Genomic DNA, 16837 nt, shown 5'->3' on the forward strand with positions numbered 1-16837 from the left:
ACTTCAATTTTTTATACTGACTCTGTTCATTTTGAGTTGCTTTGCTGAGCAAATGATGTTCAAAATCACTTTTAGCAGAATGAGAGAAGAGAGAAACTAGCCTAGAGAAGTCAAAAAGATATCACGCAAAATGTTGAAAAAGCGTCAAAATGAGGTAAAGCGAAACATTTTTTTATTCGACGAAGTAAAAAAAACATAGCAGGACAAGTCCTGACGTACAATTCAAAGAATTTTCATTGACTAAACAGAAAACTAGACCTAGAACGGACTATGAATGGATTGGTAAAACCATTTAGAAAAAAAATCCGATCCAAAAAAACGAAAAAAACAGTAAAAATCAAAGTGAAATTGCCGCATGTGAACAAAAAAATCCACTAGCGAGAAAGCAAATTTTTGTTCAAACACCGTTTTCTCACTCTACTTTAAATTTGGAGCAAAAAAAATCACGCCGCAAAATCACTCGCTTTTTCGCTCCACTTCCTGTTTCGGCGTGACCAAAATCACTACTCCAATTTGACTTCAAAAATCATGAAAATGTGTGAACAGATCTTAAAAAAAAGACAACACCCCAATACAATTCAAATTCTTTGAATTGTAAAAAAAGTAGGAGCGCTATAATAGCCGGCTGAGAAGATGAGGGCGGCTATTAAAAAACGTTTCACAATTTTGAAAAATTTTGCATTGAACATTTCTAACGTTATGCGGGTGAAGCAACAAACTCTTTAAACTCTTTACACAGCTCACTAAAATCTAATGTGAATAACCTGGATTGAACCTTTGAATAATTAAGACAACCAATTAGACAGTAGCTACCTTGTCCCTGTCCGAGGGAGAGTGAGTTGAGCTTGTTGCCTCCGAATCCCATGTCATCTCCGAACTTGAGTAGGGCACTCATTGGGTCTGCTCCTGGAGAGAGGACGAAGATGAGAGGAGCTGTGCATACACTGTCGTTGAAGGATCCATTCAAGTCAAACGGAGGGGGCTCAATGTACCTGCAAAATATCCGCAAATTTATTGGACGATTCTCTTTTGATAGTAATGTAAATATTTTAATTACTTCAAAAATTCTACTCTTTCTCACTTTAGACCCGAAATTAGTGGAGCCAGAACCTATAGACCATTATAGTGTTACAATATGAAATTGCAAAAAAAATGCACAAGGGGCGGAAATGCACAGCGACAATACAACGGACTTTTTGCCGATTTTCTCGGTGACGAATGACTGGATCGCTGGGACCATCTTGTCCGGTCGCACGCATCGCAGCATTAACAGTCTCTGGAAGGATGCCAGTCTCTCCTGCCACTCCCCAGGGTACTGGGCATTCGTGGGGTCCTATGGAACAATATTCAATTTAACATAAAAGCAAAAAAAGCAACACGAAGCGCTAGAATAATCTTTGATGGTCGAGTGCATCGACTACACGCTAGATTGTATTTTGAGGAGCAATAAATTTACACCGTTTCAGTTTAGCGTATCTTTAGAGATTTCAATCAATTTTTCATAAAAAATTATGGGATGCATGAGGGAAACAACAAAAACCTTTTAAGATTCAAAAAAACAGGGGACAATTTTTGCCACAGAAATTCAATTTTTAAAGGCCGCCAGTTGTCCAATTTTAACGGCAAAGTTGAGTTCACAATTTAACTCACAAAGTTGAGCTCACAAATTTTTCGTCAATTCAATAGCGGGTTCTAGCGTGGCGTGTAATTTTAGTCCGTTCAAACAATTCGGACGAAAAATTGCAATGCTGTCAGTACTGTTTAAAACAGTGTCTAGTTTTTTGTTCTTCGCTAATTTTCCTATGTACAGTAAACCATTTCACTTAGCCACGGGGTACAATCCACCCCATATCAATGACGAATCACTACTTTTAAAACTATTGCTCCTTTAGACTAACGTATAAAGACAATAGATTGATTAATATTTTAAAAAATAACAGCAGGCAGATTGTCGGAAAAGAGCCGCGAGTGACCCCCTTAATGTCAAACGCTATGGAAACAAAAAAGAAAAGATAAAAACTGCTAGCCTTTTTTCAGCGTCAAAATCTGTATCAACGTTGTGTGCATTTTCAGTTGGATTAAACGACTTTACTGAATTGAGCTTCCAGACTGAAAGCCATTAAGCTTAATACTAATGCCAATTAGCATTTGCTCTAAGGGAAGAGGGAAACTAAAAGCATTTGATAATGGCCTGCCTTCGCCATTTATCCAGTTTGTTTTGCATGATTTTGTTTTGACCGTACCTGCATTCACTGCATTGCATAAAAATGTTGACTTGATCATGTCGACCTGAAATGTTGACCTGATATGCAAACGACATTCAATTGAAACTGAGTAAGGCAAATAAGACAGTTAATCAACAAATGTTCATCGGTCTAATTACAAACATAACCGTCTATTATAGGACGAAATGCTAACGAAAGATTTACGGGGCTCCCCTTTATCGTAGTCTGCTTTATCTCAGGGCTGTGCAGGTGATGGGTGCAAAGTAGTAGAGGCAATAGATTTACTAAAAGACTTCAAATGATGCTATAAGAGCTTAAATGGACCAGTTGCAAGACTTAAAGTAAAATATGGTATCTTTTTTGGCGCAATTTTCATTTGAATTTTTGTATTTAACTACACTACTTGATTTCAGCTGTTTATAATTGTAAATGTAAGGGACATCTGGATCACTCATATTTCAAGAAATAAGCGTGATAAGTCTTTCAAAATTTCAAAAAAAATGTCCGATCAGAATTTGCATGAAAGACGAGACACGACTACAATGAATGTCTCAAAGTTCGTTCAAGTTTAAAAACGCTAACAAGAAGTAGAGCGAATTTAAAAGGGTTAAAATTACACTGCATCTGTGAAGCTCCTGCGGCTATGACAATTATGTACCAACAGCACCATTACTTTGATTGAAATATTTATATTTCAATTAACTACCCACTCTGAAATAAAAGTGAAATTCTTCCAACATCTGAAAACCCAAAAACGAGGCTCGATAGATTTTCTCACTTCTATATCATCAGTCATATAAACAAAAACAAAAGAAAACTTATTTTTGGCAGTTTAGGCTCTATAAGTGTCATGGCTCCATGAGCTCTAACATAGGCATGCTCAGGCCATATATACACCAATTTAGCACCGAGAAAGCTGAAAATGATTTCCTCGAGCGTTTTCTCTAAAACGCTCAACACATTATTTCTTTAAGAAACAAATTGAACGGTTCATTAAAAAGAACTTGCGCAGGTATTTTCTAAATACAACTCTATAAATACGAAAACAGAAACCGAAAAGTGAAATTTTTGAAAAATTACTTTTGCATATATAACAATTTAACAAACAGGAAATTTTGTATTTACACAAAAGGCTGAACTATTTAGAGCGTACACCGTCATAACGTTGCAGAAATTACATTTGCTCGAGTAAATTTACTCGAATTTGTCACTCTTAATCATAACCATGCTATAGGATTCGGGCTATAAGCGTGTCTGGACATTTGTGACAGTAAGCAAATTTAAATAGAAGTGACGAAAGGCTCAACAAAAGGCCAAAAAACGTTCCTACAAAAAGTGAATATGGTTCCAAAAGTTTTCCTTTTTTCTTTGAAAGAAAAGTGTCAGTCTTTATACTAAATGTTGAAGGAAATGAAGGGAAAAGTCTCGTGACAACTGATCTCATTGCAAATCAACCCCTTATCGGATTGAACATTTCAATGATCTCAGAGGGAACAATTTACAAGTTTAGAAGTGTGATGTGGTAAAGGGAACTCTTCTTTCTGTGCTTATATTATTTTTCATAGTCAAAATCGTCGTTACTGGTTTTTGAATTCGTTTTTAAATAGCAGTGGTCTTCATGTATGCATAACAAGCTAAGATTTTGAAAGGTCAAAAAAGTTACAGCAGGCCGTATGGATTCCATCCATTTTTTCAAAATTACTCATCCAGTATAAAAATCATTATACGTACCAAACTATCGTACACAACTTTCCATCCGTCCTTTTGTGCCAAGAATTTCTTCCTTAAGTTGTCGAATTTGGGCAGCGCATCCAGACGACAAATTTCATCCCAGGATTTGGAAGGCAGCCAGGCTGAGGGGTTGGGGTAGGGGTTGTCCAGGCCAATACCACCTACGAAAATTTTTTAAATTTTTCACGATTATTTATTTATCACCTACAAAAAATAAAATTTTTCCAAAAAATATTTATTAGAATGGTAAATTTTGAATGTTTTAAATTTAAACGAGTAAAGCAATAGACAATTGCTTTAAGCCCGTAGTGCATAACTAACCAATGCTTTTAAAACGAATTTTAAGCCGGGTGAATTAACGTCTAACCCACCATAGAAACTTGCCACGTTTCATATCGTTAAATCTTGCCAATACATAAAATATTTATGAGGGAATAGATCATTGCATTGTTTTGTTTTCTTTTGAGCATGAAATCTGCAGCCTGGTTGTTTATGTTTGTTTTTACCTGTGAGCAGGAATCGCCATTCGTCTTCATCGATCTCATTGAATGCCTTGAGCACGTTCACACACAGCAAGAAGGCAAACAGCAGCTAAAATGAACAAGTTCATGTTTTTGAGTCCATTTTTTAGAAAATAAGCTAAAACATCCATGTGGAACTGCTAAAACTGTTAAAAACAAACCAGGAAAATGCAGTGAGTATTGGAGAAGATTGATTGAATGAAAAACATAATTAAATAGTCGCTTTCAATAGCCAATTCACCGAATAAAATTTAATAGACAGCTGTTAATTAATAGACAAAGTTAACCAAAATTGTGAGCAAACAGTTCTTTACGACCCTCCCGATCGTAGCTTTCAAATCCACATACATAACTACATTAATACCGGTTTAAATTATGAAATACTCAACTAGGTTTATAAAACTATCTCTAAAAACAAACCTTGTCCTTTTCGAACAAACTTCGGCAGACGTTGCAATACAGCGAATACTGGAAATGCTGTTTCAAGTTACTCAATCTCGTCTCAATGACGTCACTCTTCTCGGAATTATCGATTGACATCACGAACAACTTTATAAACCAAGTCAACGAGTACTGGTACATAGGCTCAATATTCGCCAAGTCTGCAATTACGAAGAAAAGGATACTCGAGTAATGGGCAATGGGTTTATAACTCATTCGAGTTTCGTCAATTTTCTTCTCGGTCTCTTCAGCGATTTGCTGTTTCTCTGAGATCTCGTTTGAAAGTTCCTTGGACGAAGAGAGCACTTGGATTCCTGCCTCGTCTTCCAGGATGTTTCCCTCAGAGGATGAGAGAACTTCCAGAATTTTGTCCTCTATTTCTTTCAGTTGTCTAAAATAAGAAAATGGTGGTGTTTATCCGAGATCCTCTGGCTAATACATCGAAGCGACACAATGTTTGCCACACGCTAAAGCTATACTTGAAGTATCACAATAAAAAACCAACGCTTGCAATTTTGAGCCCCGATATTCAGGTATTTCATTAATATAAAAGCTTATGACTCAGAGTACAAACAACACCCCAATTTGATCTTTTCCGTATCTCGGATATGACTTGATGGAACATTTAGTTGCAGGTTGTGTAATGATTGTAACTGACCGCTTGTTGCTGGCGGATTGGAGAATGAGTTGATTTTTCTCCTCTTCTAGCTCCGGTCTTTCTCTGGCCACCACAATACCCAACAACTGGTCTTGTAGACCTTCTGGGGTAATCATGAAGTTTAGCAACGTCACCTAAAGAAGTTCTCATAATTGCAAGTCCCATAGGATTAATTGCTGGGCTATAATATTGATATAACAGAAAAAAGTACAGCTCATAGTTCGTAAGCAAACCATTAGATTTTTCTTCTGATCAAAGATCTTAACATTAATTTCTTTCTAAAAATACTTCTGACTCATAGCATAGTTTCGTTCATTCAACTAACGTGTAGTATGACTAGTATCTTCCAAAATATCATTTTTAGACTGAAAAGAAGAGTTTGAGTTGTTAAAAAAAGCGCTTATCTATTCAGATTTTTGGATTTTTTTGACAAGTTTATCTTCAATACATTAAAAATGATTTGTGCTGTTTTGTGTTGCAAGTTTATAAAAGAATACCTTGACAGCAGTTTCTGGCAAGTAGTGTGGGTTTCTCAGTTTGGTTGTCATGTAAAATCTGAAGTCGTTCGAGTACTCGATGGTCGAGTCACCCAACCGAATGCAGAGAGATCCACCTTGTTTGAATGTCTGTTTCAGCAACAGGGGTTCCAAAAGGGCGTCGATTTCTTCTCCAATGTTCTCCAAAAGAACCTAGACACATTTTTATGGAATTTCTTTCTTGAGTGTATTTTTACAAATGGGCGTAAATTAATATCAGATAATTGGTCACTAAAGAAGTTTTATAAAACAGCAAAACTTGAACGGAATCTCAGTTAGGTAAATCAAAATCAATACGAAAAACAAACTCGAAGGTGAAAAGGCATTTTTCACCGATAGCACTGGTGATTGATTTAATAGATTTCAAGAAAGTTTCATTGATGCCCTCAAACTTTGTTTACTATTAAGCTGGTCTCGAAGAAAGGCTCGTCAAATTCCTTGCTATTCTTTTTTTGTATCTAAGGACTTTCGTGTAGATTGATTAATATTTCAAATGAAAAAAGAAGAGTAGCGAGCGATGATTTCACTTGAAATGCATTGAAACCACTCACGGGTGTTCCGAATTGTAGACAGTTCTCGAGTGTTCGGACGTAGTCTGAATCTGTGAGTTTGATCACGTGCAGATTGTTCACTTTTTCCATGTTCTTGACCCATTTGTTAGCTTGGCCTTGTGGATCGATCATCAGCGGCCATCTACAAGTAAAACACGTATAAAATGAAAAAGTTTGGAGGAATTCTTCCAGGATCTGAAATTTAAAATCTGTCACAACAAACTCTACCTATCACAAACTCGTGTCTTTTTTAAGTTTATTTGAATTTCTTCAAATTTATTCAGTTTTATTAAATCTTATTTTATTCAATTGTATTACATCTCATTTATTTTATTCAAAGAGGAGAGCTATGATACTTAACGAAGCCATCAATAATTGAGCATTATTCCTTGAAATAAATAAATGTACCGCTGTGCATTGGAGATGATGATTCCGTTGTCAACTGAGAAAGAGTCGGTGGGCAGTCCGCAGATGTTCCAGTTCCTAATAGCCACAGGGTCACCCAGAGTAGTGCCCAGAGATATTTGAGGAGAGCAGGGGATCTCTCGCTTCTTACAGCCATCAGCCCAGTTCTGAATCTGGTCCTAGAAAAACACAAGCTAGTCTTGATTGATCAATGCTATTGAAGATGGTCGAGTTACGTTGATACATAGCACAGGTAGATAAAAATACATTGACCATAGTATTTAAATGGAAACAAACTGGATCTCAATTAAAATTTGCGCAGATCGAGGATTGCCTGGAATAAGAACCCGATGGGGGAAGCGGTACATGGAAAACAAAAATCTATTCATTAAACGGCGATTACTTGTTTGGGCTAAAATATCTCCCTTAAACTGCAATAACTAGTTAAAATGCTCAGCATGTGATTAAATTCTAAAATCATTGTGCCATTCTTAATCTAGAATCAGGCGTATGCTTATGGAGACATATGTAGCGAAATTTTTATGTTGAGACGGGATAGAAATTTTGCTGTAACTCATTTTGCCAATATGTACTCGTCATAACTCACCACTCTGAATGAGGATGTGAATGCTCCAAGGTATGCGACAATTCCACTGGATACCAATACATCCCCAGTGAGTGCCACGTACTTCTGTCCCAACTGTTGCGCACTCTCAGACCATCTGGCCTTCTCTCCTCCCAGACCACCCAGAAGTTGTTCAGCACGCACCAGCTTTTTCTCACACAGATCCACCTGGTTCTCGAGGTCAATCTTAAAGAAATACAACTTCAGTACTGTCCTCGAGAACGGGGCTTACAGGCGGTATTTCAAAATCAGAGAGATGGGGGGCGTCAAACTGATCGGTGCTGTAGGTTTCTAACTTTTGTTGTTCAACATATCGGTTTTTTAGCGTTCTATTTTTTATTCGTGAATCTTCTCAACAATTTAAATCATTATGAAATTTATTAGCATTGATTAGCAAACTTTATCCAAAATTATATTAAAGTCTCCGTCTGATATACTGTATTTTGACTCCGTCTGTAGATCAAACTTAATGCTGACCGCCTTCTCTCCCTCAAAAAAAAATGAATAACTGATGAATGATCAAATTGTGTACCTTCTTCTGTTTGTTCTCCTCCAATTTCACCTGCAGTCTGTGCAACTTGTCCTGCACTTCCTTCAGTTCAGCCCTCTTCTTGTTCAGGGCACCCATGGCCACTGCCAACTCAGCCTCTGCTTCCTTCAACTTCTCCTTCTTCGGAGCCACCACCTTCGCAACTCTACACAACACGCACAAATGTACCTTCAGTCGACAAAATATCCCATAAAGACAAGTCTTTTTATGTTTTATTCACCATGGTAGAAGAATTTTTATACCAAAAGGATCATATTCAATTGTTAAATCTTACAATGTTAAAATTCTTCAAATTCAACTGTCATAAGAATCAGAACAAGAGAGCGCATTAGTTCAGTAATATTTGTAAAATTTTAAATTGAATTTTAAAATTATAAAATTGAATTTTGGCCGTGATAATTTGCTCGGTTGTGATAGTTTCATATCAAGTTTCACGGGCCGCTGAGGCATGGCCATGGCTCTTTAATAGTAAAGTGGGGGTTTATTTCCGAGGGGGGTTTATTTCCTATCTAAACTGAAGTGGGTTTTTCCGTGGGTTTTTATTCCGCAACCGATTCTGCCCACGACACTCATTATTCATTCTTACTTATCGTATGAGTCCATGGCTCTCGCCCACTTGCACAGACCCTCACATGCAGTCGAGGCATTCTTGATCTTCTCAGGAACGAAGTCTGGATTGGGGATAAACTTTTCCCGGATGATCTTCATAGTTGCAACTGGGATGTTGTCCTTGTCGTATGTCTTGAGACCTTCCAGGAACTTCATGTCTCCCAGGAGACGCTTCGAGGGACCCCAGTAGTCTTGCACCATCTTTCCACTACCACCAGGATCTAGAACAAAAATTGCTAAAGATAGAAACTGCCCTTTTGGATTGGATTTTAAAAATAGAAATTGACATCAAAAGACAAGAGCGTGTGCCCTTGTTATAAACATCACATTTTTCTTCGAGAACTAAAAATTATATCAAATTAAGGGACTGTTTAATTCACGATCATTAACTGAGGTAAAAACAATTCTAAAAAAACAATAAAATATTGGAGGCACACATTTCCAGCAAACAAAAAGGACCTGAATTCTCTGATGTTGCGAAGTTCCAGAATTATGTCTCACTAAATTTGATCTACATTGTATATAGAACGGAATTATAGATACTAATTATTCTGACCACATTCTAATATTCTATTACAAAAAAATAAAAAGTTAGAGGGCGTCAGACTAACCTGGAATCCTCTCAGGTTTCACATTCTTCAGGACACAGATGGCCTCCATGGTCAACTTGACAGGTGCTGGAGGGTTCTTCATGGTCTTGACGATGGTGATGTCATTCTGGGTGAGGGTGTCCAGGGCAGACAGAGCTGCCTCGAGCACTGGAATGGCCTCTGCCAGATCACTGTCACATTCATCCTTGATGGCCTTGGCAGCTGTCGCTTGTTCATTGGCAACTGCTTCGTCCACTTTCACTTTCTTCTCTTTCTCAGCTACCTAGGAAGAAATGACAGGTCAAAGATGAGTTCCGGTTGCAATTTTAAAAATATGTGTGCACGGATTTCTGTCTGACGTACAGAACAAAGCGCGTATATATAATTCCGTCAACACAATATTTAGGTAAATAGATATTATGAAATAAAAAAGCCAAGGTCCAGAAATGAACTTTTCAGTGAGAAAATTTGGTATTTATTGAATTTTTACATCTGTAAATTAATTACATTGACCTGAAATTCTGTCCAAATAAAATATTTTTCTCTATTCTGAGGTAGTGACTTGTAATACTGGCCTCGATGGAATCTTTTTCAATGATGACCATCATTTCATCAACATCTTTACTGGCAGTGATCAACTGAGGCTGAAGGTCATTCAACTCCTTCTGCATCACTCCCACATCAGAGGCAGCACTCTGTAGCTTCTCTAGACCAACTTCGTATCTTCTCTTCAGTTTCCACACCTCCCTACAGTGGACAAAATGATTTATTAAGAAAACTATAAAAAAAATGCTAACTAATATTGCCTCAACTTATAATTGGGGAATGTTAAAAAACGTTTTTGCTTGAAATGCAATCCATGCAACAATTAAAACAGAGATGGACTTTCAAAAAACGCATCAACCAGCTCATTTGCAAGTCAATGTATTTTTCAATTAGCCTCTTTTGATCTGCATTTTGGCTGACCAAATATCAGATACTCAATTTGGCTTTCGAACTATCTACAAGTTCTGAAATACTCAGTTGAAGGGAATTTCGTTTTCTAGTCTACTATTTATCTTTATGGAACCCTCGGCTTTTGATGTATATTTAGAAGTTTATAGCAGAACATTTTGCAGATTTCTTTTATTACAAATACCAAGAAAATGTAACGTACGTTCTCTTCTTGTCCAAGAGGTCCTTGTAAGTCCTAATGAGTTCCAAGTAGGAAGTGGGAGTGACGTAATTGTGTCTCTGAACTTTGGACAAGAACTGTTCACTCAGCAAGCGGGTGGAGGTGTGAAACTCCTTGCACAGATCAATGCAACCACTTCGCTCTTCGTCTGTCATCTCAACGTCCCCGAGGAACCGAGTAGCCACAGCAGTCAGGGCATCTTCTGGCCATGCCTATAATCAAATAAATCGTTATCTCAACAGCTCAAATGAAAGCCAAGTTTAGACGTCGACCATGTGAAACGATTCATAGAGTCTAAGAGTCTGCAATTATTATAAGTGTAGGTTTAAAGTTGACTTTGACCAAAACTTTTGCACTGTCCAAGCTACAGCCTCTTTAGACGTAACTTGGTTAAAAGATGTTTTTCTAAGCCTTTTTTGAGTAAAATGAATAAGATAATATAGAGTAGATTTGTTGAAAAAATACGACAGCAGGATGATTGAACTGAGTTCTGTAATTGATCTGAACTAAAACCATGGAACTCGAAAGAGGTCACTGAAATGTTCAAAAAGAAGCAATTATCGTTTCTGGCCAAAATAAACTGCAATGTTGGTTCAAACCTATTCCGAATACAAGCATCGATCTCAGTTAGAAAAAATTAGTAAAATTGTAGACAATGATTTGCTCTCAAATATCAACAATACAAAACTTATAAGAACCCTTAGCAACGTTTAAAGTGCATGAGGAATAAAAAAAAACGAATATTGAAAACAACTCTGTCGTTGATATTGAAAAAACTCTCACGACATTGGAAGTGTCATCTGACAGTCCGAGTTATTTTTCGGAGGGACTATCAGAAACCTACAATAGATTGTCGCAATCACTGTCAACAGCTATAATCAAGGGGTATGCCTCAATAACTAGAGGATTAATTAGAGTAATTAGCCTCCATCATTAGAAGAGTATAAATTGGTTCTTTTTTTTGATGAACCATTGATTGAAGTGTGCAGCAAACGAAAGCTTTTTTCACGTGGTGATCGCTTTTCAGTAACCGCAATTTCTAAATCACCCAATGAATGAGAAGGGAATTGGAAAATTTCTGCTGGCTTAGAGAGGAAAGTTCATGAAACAACTCTCCCGAGATAAGATTCGAGCTTTTGATTTGACACAGATTTTTATCTGAAAAACTGCAACAAAAACTGAAGAACGATTTGTGATAACCATGAATTAGAATGTAAATAAAAACGAAGTCAATAAAATATGTGACCTGGAACCAGTCGATGGTGCAGCAGTTGACGAGGGATGGGAACTTCCTCAGTCTGTTCCTGAATGAGTCTCCAATTGGACTCATCGTCAACACAATGTGCAGCTGATTCTTACACCTGAAAAATACATGACATTCAGCTGATAGATAATACAATTCTGCATTAATATACACCAAAGGCAGTGTAGTGTCCAAACACTACACATAAATCATAGAAGATAGCCGCTTAAGTTAATGGTATAAATATAGGATTAGCGGTGTTAAGGCTCAATTTATAGTGAACGTAAGTTGCCAGTTTCGTTTTCATTTTTGCCGCTTAATGTAAGAAGTCAGGATTTTTAGTTGAAACCGAAAATTTGTTTAGTTGTATCGAAAAAAATATGAGAAGTCAATTAATATAGTAAACCAAAGTGACAGAATATGACCTAGAATGAGAGTCGTGTTCAAGCATTGTAATAGTAAGCTTCTATCTTGCATTTTCTCGTGCAGCATCCGCCTGCACTCTGATCTTCGCAAACGCTCTCAAAATTTAGCTATCTGCTCACTGATTACTCTTTGCACTGATATTAACTCTTTTCTCACCTGTCGACAAACATGTTGTAGAGAGCGAGTGGACTTCCATCAGTCTGTTTACTCTTCTCCTTCTGTCTGTCAATCTGTCTCATCTTCTCACAGATCTCCTGTTTCTCGTCCACTGGGAAGATGTTGGGCACCTCTCCCGCATTCAACAGGTTGTTGATATCCTCCAGGAATGCCTCCATTTTTATCTAAGCAAGTATACATTAGAGTACCGTACAGATAGATAATTAAGTGGGCTCTTTTTCCTTCACCCGTAATATTAATCCTTTTTAAGCTTAAATATTTTACGCTTACTAGCGTTACAACTGTTCCAGTTCTCTTATAGAGGCCAGACCATATTCAAACATTGTGAAGGAATAACAATTTTCGGGCTATATTTTTTTTTCTAGAACTGCGTTTTGCAAATATTAAAAAAAATTATTATAAATAAAAACGCGTCAGTAAATTGCTCACTTGTCGAATGAAATTATGCACCTCTTCCTCCCTTCATCCTCCACCCCCCCCCCCCCCAAAAAAAAGTGGTCCATAAATGAATCCCCAAATAACTTCCCTTGTTAATTAGTGTAAGTGTAACTTTTATGGGAAAACAATTTTGCCGCGGCTTACGGCCAAAGACCAAGGGCATAGACTGTAAGACATTGGAATTGTTTCTGGCAATCATTGATTGTTGCACGGGAGCCGTCTAGATTTAAGGGCTATCCGGTCAGAAGTTGCTTTTTCAAACTTGCAATGGTTTACTCGATGACAATGAATTTGTTAGTAAACATGCAAAATGCAATCGGATTCGCAACATCTGGAAATATAAGCGTCAGAGTTCGACTAGGGAGCTAACCTGTGTGTCTGAGAAGAGGAATACTCCGTCATTCTCTCCTTCGGCTGTCTTCCTTGTGATGCTCTTCAGGTCTTCTCTCCACTCATTCATCCCATACGCCTTCGACAACTCAACCTACCACAAATAAAGGAATAAACTTGGAGCTGAGTCAAAAAGACATCAAACAAGAGTATCGGTTCTTCTTCTGTGATTGAAGATACCATGCACAAGCTAATGGTGCGTACGACAAAGATTTTCTCTGTTATTTTAAATACACTTCAAAATAATTCAATCAACCAAAGTTACATATGGATAAAAAAACTTTCTCAGATGTAAAACAGACTATTATAAAAGCAAAAAATAACAACGCAAAACAGTTGCTCCATTATGTCACACAAGTCAATTGTTTTTTTTTAACATGAACCAGTTATTTTGTGAAGCTGATATTAGAGTGCAGTGAAGGTTAATTGAAGTTAGGTCACGGATGTGCTCATAAAATACGACTGATTAAATCTTGCAGGTCTCCTCTGAAGTTCAATTAAAACACTCACGTGCACATTTTAAAAGGTCGAAAGTCTGCTCTGTCAGAAGTTAAAATGCCAGAAGTCCCTATATACTTTGCCAGAAGCTTGACTTTCATGAACTTTCGTCATCTTAAAACCTGCACATTTTGTGTTTTAAGCAAGGTTACGTGACTCTGCAGAAGTCACTTCGAAATTCTGACTTAACATCTGGAACCAATTCCCGGTTCTCGATAAACGCCAGAAGTTCTCAGTGACTTCAAGCAGAGTCAGATAACCAATGATGAGGTACCTGATGTAGGTCGAAGTCACTCATGTGAGCAGCCAGTCGTGTTAGGGATTGCCGACCACTCCCACCGACTCCAACCAGCAAAGCATGTGATCTGGGCTGTTTGATTATACGCGAGATACGACACATGTGTTCTATCGCAAATCTAAAATACACAATCAACATCATGCTCAGACACAATATCAAGCCATCCCAAATAAGTTTCATAATCAGGCAAATACAGAAACATTGTGACACATTTTTAAAAGGGGAGCAACAAAACTGATAACGAAAAGAAAAAATTTCAAAGACGAGAATTTGAAAATTGAGATTTGGACAGGAAGCTGTGTTTTTTTCAGACGCATCATTGGTGTACATAAACAAATTTTTGACAAGCTCTTGCAAATGATATAACTCGGAATCTTACTTATCTGGGATCCTGTGGAAACTAACAAGTCTTGGCAACTCTTGGAAAGGAAGTGGGGAACTGCACAGAGTTTTTATAAATATCTTAACAATTTTTGAGAAAATTTGGTCAAAATGCGAGGAAATAGTTGCAGAGTTGTCATAATGCAGTGACGAAAATATTTAACGAAATTGGGAAGATAATTGAGAAAAGGGTAACTTAGGAAGAACAGTACTGATGTGATTCTGTCACACAGCGATTTGATATTATGTCGAATCAAATTAATATCAGCACCAAAACATTATGAAGATCTGATTCTAAACATTCGTACACCCTGATTTGCAAAAAAGAATGGTTTGGGAAAATGTTGATTTATGCCCTGATGATGATGATGATTATGATAGTTTGTTTACCTGAACATGACCAGATTCATGGGTTTCTTAGAGAGGTTGTTGTATTCGTCCAAGTAGCTCTCAACTACTGTTCTCAGATTATCCACATTTGCCACTTCTTGGTAGTGTCTCACTTCCGCTTTCGGATTCTAAACAAACAAATACGTGAACACATACATTTACATTTGACACAGCAAAATAACTCATATGAAGGGAAACAATCGAGTTTCAGGAAATGGCCAACTTTGGCGGGAATAACCAAGAAGGCTAATTTTCCCTGATTTCTAGCCAGATTTAGCGGGAAACTTTACACTGGGATCGGGAGCTTTTTAAAACATGTTCATTTAGCCTATTCCCAAAATGCTTTTTCAAAAAAGATTTGAAAAATGTAAAAATAAACACATATCCCTATATCTCCAACAATCGCTTGACACAGTCTAGCAATTGTGTTTATGAGTGATTTTGAATAGGGTTTCCATGGTGACAAAAATGTGAACAATCATTTTATACAAAATCTAGAAAATCTTATTTCTGCATTATTTCTATGTCTTGAGAACAGTGTTTCGCTGAAACTGCTCACAGTACTGGCAATAAATGGTTCTTCACAACTCGCTTCATAGGAAATTACTATCTAAGGGTCTATTTTGTGGGAGTATGTTAGCTATACAAAAAGCATGTGAGTGACCAAACACTAACAGTGAAGTCGCAGAACATGAATGACCTCATGTCATCCTCCGTGACCTTTCCTCCCTGTTGAGTGGCAATGGATGCAAACATGGAGTCATAGTCCTCCTTCATATCTTTAGTGACCACTTCTCGTGTATAGTTGAACAACCAGTCCCTGTCTGCGTCATCAACCAGCCGATCGTAGAATACTCTGTAGATCTAAGACCACAAACTATGTATACCCAAAACGTTTTGCTACGTTTATTAATAACCATAATTGATTATTTTTGGACAAGCTGAACAAATTATTTTAGGGCAATTCAAGTGAATCCAAAACGTTTTGCTATTGATTATTAATAAAATTTTATTATTTTTGGCCAGCCTTAAATATATATCATGATGGATCTCATATATGGTCCATAAATTTTGAGATAACGTGGCGATATTGAATATTCTTTAACAGAGGCTACATATGAAGCATAAAGAATTATAAATTTATATCACGCATGTATACCATGCTTCTAAAGAAGAATGCATCATGAGCCGTCGGTTCGTCAGAACTATGGATAGTCTGAACCAACTGGAAGAACAATTTTAGCAAAAAGACTTTTTGGTTAGCGCAAGATATTTTAAAAATCACCGAAAACGGGCCGATACAACAATTCACAATTTCTATTTTTCTAAGCATTGTACATTGCAATATACCTCAATGTGCAACGCAACTTTAACTTACGATCTATCTCTTAACGCCATTTCGGAAAGTGCAATTAAAATGCTGACCCCATTTTCAACATCGCAGAACATCAGCCGTCGATATATGTTTGCTGTTTGTAAGCTTAAAAAGGGTCTCAATCTGAAACTCCCTTGTTGTGTTTGATCAGTGAGTTATTACAAACTTTTTTATCTGTCGTTTCAAAAATCTAGTTATGGCACATTTATCACCAAATGGCTGTCTTCAAAAACAACCAAAATCAAAACTAAAACAAGACGGCTCCCGCGAGGCTGTGCGTAGCACAAAATGTTCCAAGATACGTGCCAAGTTTGTATGAACCTTTTTTTTGCTCTGAGTCGAGAGGATATTTTGACTGTTAATTTTTTCCGTAGCAAAATTGAGTATAATTTTATTTGAAAAAATGAATTATTGGAAACCTAATGTCGATTTAACTTTACCAGATCGACAACCAATTGCTTTATCAAACATTTTTCAATGAAAAATAAACTTTCACAGAAAAATAAAGTTCAAAATGAGCGCCAATTGAAAAATTTTAGTTAACGATAAGAAGAGAAAAAGAATTCCACTGGAATAAGTCTTCTCCTTTTGACAAGAGGCTAATT

At 37.0% G+C, this 16837-nt stretch overlaps 1 protein-coding gene across 2 annotated transcripts in view; it reads right to left on the reverse strand.

The window, feature by feature from the left end:
• LOC142341562 (dynein axonemal heavy chain 7-like) overlaps window positions 1-15717 on the reverse strand; it is a 34895-nt gene extending 19178 nt beyond the window's left edge. For both annotated transcript variants that reach the window (XM_075392590.1, XM_075392589.1), the window contains exons 1-21: window positions 15533-15717; window positions 14858-14985; window positions 14063-14204; window positions 13271-13384; window positions 12442-12626; window positions 11863-11977; window positions 10599-10828; window positions 10018-10189; window positions 9464-9725; window positions 8830-9073; window positions 8226-8388; window positions 7676-7879; window positions 7072-7247; window positions 6664-6805; window positions 6074-6265; window positions 5577-5710; window positions 4898-5309; window positions 4463-4547; window positions 3957-4117; window positions 1194-1333; window positions 814-992 (exon numbers count right to left, since the gene is read on the reverse strand). In XM_075392590.1, coding sequence (XP_075248705.1) covers window positions 814-992; window positions 1194-1333; window positions 3957-4117; window positions 4463-4547; window positions 4898-5309; window positions 5577-5710; window positions 6074-6265; window positions 6664-6805; window positions 7072-7247; window positions 7676-7879; window positions 8226-8388; window positions 8830-9073; window positions 9464-9725; window positions 10018-10189; window positions 10599-10828; window positions 11863-11977; window positions 12442-12626; window positions 13271-13384; window positions 14063-14204; window positions 14858-14985; window positions 15533-15634 — 3682 coding nt within the window. In that variant the 5' untranslated portion in view covers window positions 15635-15717. The remainder of the gene's footprint in view (window positions 1-813; window positions 993-1193; window positions 1334-3956; window positions 4118-4462; window positions 4548-4897; window positions 5310-5576; window positions 5711-6073; window positions 6266-6663; window positions 6806-7071; window positions 7248-7675; window positions 7880-8225; window positions 8389-8829; window positions 9074-9463; window positions 9726-10017; window positions 10190-10598; window positions 10829-11862; window positions 11978-12441; window positions 12627-13270; window positions 13385-14062; window positions 14205-14857; window positions 14986-15532) is intronic.
• Window positions 15718-16837: the final 1120 nt, after the last annotated feature.

The sequence above is a fragment of the Convolutriloba macropyga genome, chromosome 6, assembly GCF_964194025.1.
Source record: "Convolutriloba macropyga chromosome 6, txConMacr16.3, whole genome shotgun sequence".
Classification (NCBI taxonomy): Eukaryota; Metazoa; Xenacoelomorpha; order Acoela; family Convolutidae; genus Convolutriloba; species Convolutriloba macropyga.